The following is a 10,114-nucleotide window of genomic DNA, read 5'->3' on the forward strand; positions in this document are numbered from 1 at the left end:
TTTTCCTTTGGGGACATAATAAGTAATAAATCGCAATATATGCCTATGTTATCGCAATACTCAGAATATCGCAGTATCGTGATAATATCGTTTCGCGGGACCTCTGGTGATTCCCACCCCTAATATACATATATATATATATATATATATATATATATATGTATATATATATATATATATATATGAAGATGCACAGGTAGAGCTGGATGTGATGGGTTTCAGGTCGTCTCATTACATTACATTACAGTCATTTAGCAGATGCTTTTATCCAAAGCGACTTACAATTCAGAGTCTATCACATTTCTACACCGTAGGCACAGCTACGGGAGCAATTTTGGGGTTAAGTGTCTTGCTCAAGGACACATCGCAACTAGCGGAGCCGGAGTTCGAACCGCCGACCCTCTGATCGAAAGACGGCCCTGCTATCCACTTAGCCACAATCGCCCTAGTCTCACCTGGTTTCACGTCCTCTGAGCAGCAGGCGAGGACACAGTCCCTCTCAGACCGGACCACACGGGCGTCCATCGCCGTGGTCGGCCTGTTCAGCGCCTGTCTGAGGTTCACGATGGCGCTCTGGTGTTGTCTGGAGAAACACGTCTCCGGCTCCACGCCGGACACAGGAAGTGATGTCATCAGCAGCAGGAGCAGCAGATGCACCGCGGCGACGGGCGGCCTTAGAGTCCACGATGAGGACAGAGTGTTCGCTGGAGGAGTCATGTTCACCTGATGCTGATTAACTGAAGTCAGAAATAAAGTGAAACTAAAATTATTATTATTATTATTACGTAACATCACAAAACGTTATAAATGTTTTTTAAGACTTTCAAAGCTCATCAGTTTGTCTCTGAGACGGTTTTCTGCTGCGTCAGCATCTTCAGAACAAACAAATTAAATTAGCTCAATCTGAGGAGTAAAAATAGAAATCTAAAAATGAACATGACTCTTTCAGGAGACAGAAAAAGAAGCTTCTATTTTTAGATCTTCTGAGAGTGGACGAGGTCGGTCGGGTTTTAAAGACGGAGATTTAAAATCAGATGAAATAAAAGTTGTTCAGAACAGAAACTCACCGAAGAGACGCTGAGATCCGTCCTCCATCTGGAGGTCCAGAGTCCTCTGAGCTGGACTTTAGTCTCCTGTGAGGACAGAGACTCATTATGTCTCTTATCTCCTTAAGAGACACTATCTGACCCATTATCAGAGACCTGCACCCGGTTCAGACCTGCACCTGCTACTGTGTAGCCCCGCCCCTAAAGCATACCCTGCTTTATGGTCTATTAGAGACCTGTCAATCACTGTGTAGCCCCGCCCTAAAGCATCCCCTGCTTTATGGTCTGTGTGACTCTATATGGACCATAATGTACTAAATGAACATCATGCTGTATTGAAGACGACTTGAAACTAGAGATTGAGACCATAAACTCATGTTTACAATGTTTACTGAGGTAATAAATCAAGAGAGAAGTAGAGTCATTTTCTCATAGACTTCTATACAACCAGAGGAGTCGCCCCCTGGTGGACACTAGAGAGAATGCAGTTTTAACACACGAAGAACCAGAGGTTTGTCTCATTCTAAACTTCTTCTATTACTCTTTTAAACCTTAACCTCACCAGACCAGATCAACAGCTTCTTTATGACCTTTCACAATAAAAGCCTGTTCACCAGAAGGAACTAAAAGTTACTCAATTCAGCATTTGGCTGAAAAGGAAACTCAATACAATATGAATTGTATTTTATACAACAGTTTACATCAAACAGAGGACACAATAGCATTGTAGTAGTTCGTCCTCGACACAAACCTTTTCAAATGTTTTCGTCATAAATTCACATCTCAGTATGAACAGTTTAATCTTTACATCCCGTACCGTAAAGGCTGTAAGTGTATATTTATATTTATAATAATATCTTTACCTTTCTGTCACACTGGAGCAGTTATCTTTATGCTCTATAACACCAGACTCTATTGACAAAAACGGTAATTTTACCTCAATCTTTGTGTTATTGTGTGACTTTGGTGTTTTAAAAGTTTGATTAAGTTTAGCTTAATTTAACTGATTATTTAACTAAAATTCGTCACTATAATGATTACAAGATATTATTTTTTTACGTACTTTTGGCATTCTTGGTCTTCCATACAGCGCGTCTCTATCGGACACAATGAGCTGCTAGCTTAAAGACAAAGATAAAGATAACGTTATTAAACATGGCGGTGAAAAGCAGCTAAAGTCTGGTAAACACCATCACGACAGACAGCTGGTTCCTGTCTTTGTGTCTCTGGTCTCTTCTGATTTATTCCCAGCAACACCTGCCGCTCACACGGCTCTCTGTACTGGTGTTAATGCCGCTAACGTGACAAGATAATACAACGATAATAACCGGAACATAAAGCGTCATTTTCCCGCCTAAACTCCGCGGTTCTACCTGTATTTACTCAGATTAAGTCGCGTGCATCATCATGGATCCGTCGGTCCGTCGATGAGTCCGGTGAAGAATCCAGTTAAACCGGTTCAGTCCGAGTCAGAAGCTCCACTATCCCGAGACGACCCGTGTCATAGAGATCCTCCCGAATGAAAGACGAACCCTTTAAATGTATGAATGTGTAAATGAAATGATGAGTATTATTAAGCGACTCCAGGAGGATGAACTAGATCACGTGATGGCTGATGAGAGAAAGAAGAAGCAGAAGAAGCTTCAGTCTTCTGACCCATTTTAGTCTTTGTCCTCTGGAGGGGGTTATCACTGATCACATGATCAATAACATGTTTATGAACATTAAAGATCAATAATACCTTTAAACACTGTTATAAATAAGAATCTCTGTTAATAACAGTTTATATTCAGGTTCATTAATAAATAAAGAAGAAAAACACTGTTCAATAGTACGGAAGATCATTAACACTAGAAAATAATAAACGAGATACTAAGTTAAAAATCATGAGATAGCAATATTAGTATGAGATGTATGGAAAAATGAAATACAATTTAAATTCATAAAATGACAGAATTATGAGGTACTAAGTCAAAAGTGAAATATTAAGTAACAATGTTTACGTTTGTAACGTTTTGGGGAAAATATTAATACAAATAATGACTTCAGTAAAATGTTTGACATACTGGGAGAAAAATTATGAAATTTTGATATAAATAAATAAATCTGTTAATGTCAGCAGTTTATATTCAGGTTCATTAATAATTAAAGACGATGAAAGGAAAACACTCGACAAAAGTATGGAAGATCATTAACGTCTAGAACAAAACAAAATAACATAAGATATTCGGTCAAAATTATGAAATAGTAATATTTGTATTAAATGTATGGAAAAAATAGATGAAATTTTAAAAACATAAAAGTCTAAATTATGAGAAACTAAGTCAACATTTAAATATTAAGTTAAAATAATTACGTTTGCAACATTTTGAGGGAAAAATATTAATAAAAATGACTTTAATTTAAAATGACCTCAGTAAAATGTTTGACGTAGTGGGAGAAAATTATGAAAGTTAAATTAATGTTTCTATTTTTGTGGTCTCATGAGGAATGTGTGATGTCACAATATTAGAAACAAACAAACAGGAAGTTAAAATCACCCATGAATAAATAATATATATACACATACAGTATAGAGATAAATAAATATAGATACATATATATATATAAATATATAGATGTATATAAATATTAATATTTGATCAGAATGAAACAAGCAGGAAGTTAAAATCAGTCTTGAACGGTTTAATATTAAAACAAAGAGTCGGTTAATGTTCTCAATGATTGTTTTTACAGATTTTATGTATTTATGACGTAAACAAACTTTGACATCACGTATTATTGCGACAGTGAATCTATGGAAGAAAAACAAAACTAAACTCCAAAATATGTAAATGATGACAAAACTCAAAACAACATATTTAGTGTTAAATAGGGTTAGGGTTACAGGACTTTAAATTATTATCAGTTACTGAATCTATATGATCAGCTCTGTGTCATAATTTTATCAAAATTATGAGCGAATATTAATAAAAAATCTTCACTGTTTCTCAAAATGTTTACCTAAAAAGATGTTTTGACTTTGAGCCAAAATGACGTTTTAAAAGTTTAATTTTATAAACATTTTAATGTCTTTTAACATTTAGTTTGACTCACTGAGAACTTTGACTTGATAAATGAAACATGTTCAGTATCTTATGTGAGAATGGTTCTGGTGGTCCTGGTCTTCAGCCTCTTGGATCTTTGTCTTCATAGAAACATGAACGTTGGTTCAGAGTTCAGCTCATCGTTTCCACGTCGTCCATCTCTTGGTCCTCCGGAGGTCCAGCTGCTCTCTTCTTCTTCTTCTGCTGCTGCTTCGTCTTGGTTGGATCCGATGAGGAGTCCTGCTTCTTCTTCGGTGGTTCTGCTTCGACTGAAGAGAAGCATCAGAGGAATTTTAAACAACTTCCACAAATATTGATGATGTGAGTTTATAATAAATATCTAAAGAAAGACGTTGAATCAGTAAAGTCAACAATAGTGATTTATTTAAGACTTTCTGCCGGTCAAGAAACAATATTTGTTTACAAATAAATAATAAATGTTTTTCTTTAACAATAGAAAAGAGCCGATAAGAGTATTGATAATAGTACTAGTATTGATACTGATAATATCCTAACGATACTCATCTGAGAGAGGGGAGAGAGGAGAGGAGAGAGAGGAGAGGAGAAGAGAGAGGGGAGAGGAGAGGGGAGAGAGGTTTTTGGTTTTTAAAGTCCCTTTATTTCACTATTGCAGTGAAAAACAGAAACACTCTAAATCATCACTTAATAATCAGAAAATCAATAAAATAAAAACAAATAACCAAAAAATAAAGCACCAAAGAACAAATAAACAATCAATTTCAATGATCAATATGTTCAGAAGTTCACCACCAGCACCCACTGAGCATAAAATGCTCCCAGTAGTCCATCTGTCCCTGAAAGCCTGAACATTGTCCACTGTCTGGTAGTAGGTGTGTTCCACCCTGAGTCGGGCTTTCAACAGTCCCTCCATAACTTTCACCGGATTCCCACTACCGGCACCCCGAGCCCGATTCTTCCGTGTCAACCAGATGGCCAACTTGGCAGAACCAGATAAAAAGTTCACCATTGTGTGGACAGCCTTCTTTTTTGAGCAGTATTTTGGACCGAAGATGAACAACATAAAAGAAAAAACCTCTCCAAGACCCTGAAACCATCTTTTTAACCGTTCAAAGAGTGCTGAGAGCCGAGGACACTGAACAAACAAGTGTTCCAGGGTCTCAGTCTGACAGCAGAAATAACACTCCTCCCCAATGTGTGGATCCAGGTGTACCCGGTATCTGTTGGTGGCTATAGCTCCATGTACAACCCTCCACTGGAGGTCTGCTGTCTGTTTTTCAACGGGCAGCTTGTACATGCACCTCCAGCAGCCTCTCGGGGAAGAACCTGGGCCAAAGAACTCGGTCCACATCGACTCTGTCAACCCTGCCAGAGAGCGGAGGTTCACAACCTTTACACAGATTTCATAGATAGCTTTTTTCTCTGCTGCCTGAAACTTGTCCAGGTGAGGGGTTGTGAACGTCAGCAGCTTGTTTCCTCCCCCCTGCCAGTCCTCCACCGCTGGGGCAATGAGCAGAGTGGGGAGGGTGTACTCACTCTCTTCATCCCATTGGTCAGACAGAGTACAGTTTCCTGCAACTGCTCTCAGGCGTTGTGGCAGGGCGGCACAGACCTCCTCCACTATTCTATTGGTCAACCTGACAGACGTGATGTTAGTGTTCTGCCTGAAGGTGACCATAGATGCTGCTGTTAATGACATCTTCACCAAATGTCCCAGTTTAGTGCAGCCGGCTTCTCTCAGACTCGTTCTCAGGCTGGCAGACTGCAGCGTTTGGGTTCTAATGAAGCTGTTGAAGAACAAAGGTTCCTCCAGCAGCCACACGCCCGGAGTCTCATCAGCTTTACGTGAAATGTTAAAAATCTGCCACGCCTGCAGAACAGAGCCGTAGAACGGCGTCAGCCCGGCCAAGTCCACTTCCTCAGGTTGTAGGAGAAAGAGCTGCTTATCATATCCCAACCGCCCAGCTCTCCTCAGCAGCAGTCGAGCCGTGTCCATCCAGCTGGGGCCACAGCCATAGAGCAGCTTCTGTGCAGTCCGGAGTCTGAAAGAGGCGATCCTGGACTGGATATCGATGAGACCTTGCCCCCCCTCTGCCACAGGCAGATAGAGAGCTGCTGCACGAACCCAGTGCCGGCCGGACCAGAAGAAGTCCACGACAGACCTCTGTATCTCTGCTATGAGGCCTCCAGGTGGCGTCAGAGCGATGAGTCTGTGCCACAGAGTCGAGGCAACCAAATTATTAGCAACCAGAACTCTTCCCCTATATGACAACTGGGGTAGTAACCATCTCCACCTAGAGAACCGAGCACACACCTTCTCCTTAACTCCCTCCCAGTTCTTTTTCTCAAAAACCTCAGAGCCCAAAAACACACCCAGCACTTTTAGACCTTCTTTTCCCCACTGAAGACCTCCAGGCAGATGAGGCACCGTCTGATGTCTCCACTGACCCACCAATAAGGCTTCAGATTTTTCCCAGTTCACCCGTGCAGATGAAGCCCTCTCATAAAGAGACAAAGCATCCTGCAGACATAGAACATCTCCCTGGTCCCTGATGAAGATGTTTACATCATCAGCATACGCAGACACAGCGAGGGGACTGCAAAGACTGGAGGACCCAGGCAGTGACAGACCACTGAGTCGACTTCTCAGCCTGCACAACAGAGGCTCAAAAGCGAGGCTGTATAGTTGCCCTGAGATAGGACAACCCTGCCTTATCCCTCGCCGTACAGGGGTTGGTCGACTCAGGCCAGCTCCCATTTTTACCATACATTCAGCACCCCTGTACAGCAAACCCACCCAAGCCAAGAACCCATCACCAAGCCCAAAATCCCTGAGTGCAGAAAACAGATATGCGTGACCCACCCTGTCGAAAGCCTTCTCCTGGTCTAGTGAGACAATACCTACATCGACATCGTGGAATTTACATACATCAAGCACATCACGGATGAGAAAAATATTGTCCATAACTGTTCTATCTGGGATACAGTACGTTTGGTCACTATTTACAACCACTTCCAGGTAGTCTCTTAGTCTGTTAGATAAGGCTCTGGAAAGCACCTTATAGTCTGTGCAAAGCAGGGCCACTGGTCTCCAGTTCTTAAGAAGGGCCAAGTCGCCCTTCTTGGGCAGCAGAGAGAGTACTGCCCGCTGGCATGGAACAGGAAGTGATCCTGTTTTAAAACATTCCATCAAAACAGAGTGTAAGTCAGAACCGATAATGTTCCAGAATTTCTTAAAGAAATCCGAGGAGAGACCGTCGATTCCCAAAGTCTTTCCTGAAGCCATCTGTTTCACTGCAATCGTCAGCTCCTCCAGCGTCAGCTCTCCGTCCAGCATAGCCCTCTCTGCTGGACTGAGCTGGGGAAGACCCTCCAGGAGCTCCCTACTGCTCTCCGTACAGGATTGCTCTTCCCCAAGAAGAGCAGCGTAGAAGCCCACGGCATGAGTCCTCATCTCCCTCTGGTCAGTGGTTATCCTGCCTCCTGGGAGCTTCAGACAGGTCATCTGCTTCCTCTGCACCACCGATCTCTCCAGGTTGAAGAAAAACGAGCTTGGGGCATCCATGTCCTTCAACTGGAGGAAACGGGACCTGACCAGAGCTCCTTTCACTCTCTCTTGCAGGAAGGAGCTCAATTCCAACCTCCTCTCCTTCAGCAGTTGGCCCACACCGGGATCTGGGTCTCTCTGGAAGCCCTCCTCAATGATCTTTATGTTGGCTTCAAGGTCTTTAACAGCAGACTTGATTATAACGGTGGCGTTTGAGGTGTATTGCTGGCAGAACACACGGATCTGCGCTTTTCCGACCTCCCACCACTGTTTCAGAGAACTGAAACGAACTTTTTCAGTTTTCCACTGCTGCCAAAGAACCCCAAAGCTCTGACAAAAAGTGCTGTCCTGTAGAAGTTTATTATTAAAATGCCAGTAGGAGCTAACCCTTTCACCTGGTGAGGTTATCAAACCTAAACTGACGAGGTGGTGATCGGTGAACCCAACTGGACTGATTGTGCTGTTCTTCAGTCTGGAACTGAGACTGCGAGAGATGTAAATTCTGTCCAGCCTGGCTGCACTGATCCTGTCGTTGCTGACTCTAACCCATGTGTACTGTCTGTTTAGTGGGTGTTTTATTCTCCACGTGTCCAACAGATCTAAGTGTGTGATGACGTTGTGGAGACTCTGAGCTGACTGTGGGTGTGGTTCCTCACTATTCCGGTCTATGGTGAAGTCTAGAGTACAGTTAAAATCCCCTCCGATGATCAGTTGCTCCTGCTGGCAGCTCTGCAGTTCGTTTTGCAGCGTAGTGAAGAAGCGTGCTCTTTCTGGCCCCTGATTCGGTGCATATATGTTCACGAAGCAGTAAAGCGAGCTCTCTATCTCTGCCCTCACCATCGGCAAACGACCCTTCACCACCTCAGTGACAGACAGGACGGTTGCGTTAGCTGCTGTTCTAAACAGCACGGCTACCCCGGCACTAAGATTGGTACCGTGGCTCAGGGTGCATGAGCCCTCCCACCATAAACCCCAGTCTACTTCATCTGATGGAATGGTGTGAGTTTCTTGCAAAAAGAGGATGTCCAACCTTTTTTGATTTACAACCTCCTGGATTAATGCTCTTTTATGCCCGTCCCGCCCACCATTGATGTTTAAAGACCCTAAATTGAAGCTCTGCATAGAAAGGTCAGAGGATGGAAAGAGGTAAGACAAGATAAGTAAGCAGTGGAAAGTGGAAACCCCCGTGTGACACATGATCATGTTAAACTGTCTTAGTTTTTTGAACTCTTCCACTTTTCCTTACTTTCCTCAAGGTTGTGATGTGTTTCTTTGGCGGAAGCGCTTTTTTCCATCTAGAAGGTCCAAACCCACCTTTCTCTGCGCCACCCCAACAGATCGTATGAACTTCTCAATGTCAGGGAAATAATCACTCACTTTTGCAGATCTATTGTAAGTTACATCCAAAAACGAGTTTATTTACTCTAGTGAATACAGATCAGTGCCTTTAATGCACGTTTCAGAATTAGATGCAACATCTGATTCACTCTCATACTCCATGTCCTCTCCTTCACAAGACAGCTGGCTGTTGGACACAAACCCTACACTCTGTGCTTCATCTAAGGCTATGGTGAGATCTCCACCTGCTGAACCTGTAGCTGCCTCTTCACAGACTTCTACAGACTGTGGTGGTGCTTCGGTACCAGATGTAGTGAGGTTCTGCGCCACCACAGAAGCCTGCTGGTTGTAAGACTGTCCCTGATCCTCCTTATCGACATTATTGTTATCAGCAGAAGACGAAGAAGCGCCGGAGCGACCGCGGCCGCAGCCAGAGCCGGAGCCGCCGCGGCCGGAGCTGCAGCCTCTCTGCCGCTTGTGCGGACACACTTTCCAAACTTTCCAAACCTGCGCACATTTTCTAACAGCTCGTTCGGTATAAACGGCGGAACACCGGACACGGTGATCCGCGTAGAGGGCACTGAGAGCGGAGAGACCTGCACGAAGCTGTCCCTGATAAAGACGCCGCTCTCTATCAGCTTGTGGACATAAGCCTCGCTCGTCAGGAACACAACCACAGCTTTATTCATCCGAGATGCAAAGGAGAGTTTGTCATGTCCCACCTGCTCTCCGACAGCCAGCAGCACCTCCTCTACTGACACGCTGCTATCCGGTGGAACTACCCGGACTCCCTGCCGGATTGACGGGCGTGGCGTCTCGGAGGACGCATCCTCCCGAACAACGGCAAACACCACTAATCACACGTTCTATCGATAAATACACTGCTTAGTATCTTACCTGATCATGCGCAGAGACAGAAGAACAGAGGAACAAATCCCAAAGCAGTGAAAATACAATCAAACCTCTGCGCCACTCTCACGTCCACCACTCACACTCACACGCAACCGGAAACAGAGGAGAGAGGAGAGGAGAGAAGAGAGGAGAGGAGAGGGGAGAGAGGAGAGGAGAGGAGAGAGAGGGGAGAGGAGGGGAGGAGAGGAGGGGAGAGGAGGGGGGGG

General features: G+C 43.7%; 1 protein-coding gene across 1 annotated transcript in view; it reads right to left on the minus strand.

Annotated features, from left to right (window-relative positions):
- Positions 1-3,716: 3,716 nt before the first annotated feature.
- c4h11orf98 (chromosome 4 C11orf98 homolog) overlaps positions 3,717-10,114 on the minus strand; it is a 9,280-nt gene continuing 2,882 nt past the window's right edge. The window contains exon 4 of the mRNA XM_031879312.1: positions 3,717-4,401. Coding sequence (XP_031735172.1) covers positions 4,265-4,401 — 137 coding nt within the window. The 3' untranslated portion in view covers positions 3,717-4,264. The remainder of the gene's footprint in view (positions 4,402-10,114) is intronic.

Source organism: Anarrhichthys ocellatus, unplaced genomic scaffold (genome assembly GCF_004355925.1).
Source record: "Anarrhichthys ocellatus isolate YVR2014 unplaced genomic scaffold, GSC_Weel_1.0 scaffold245, whole genome shotgun sequence".
Taxonomy (NCBI): domain Eukaryota; kingdom Metazoa; phylum Chordata; class Actinopteri; order Perciformes; family Anarhichadidae; genus Anarrhichthys; species Anarrhichthys ocellatus.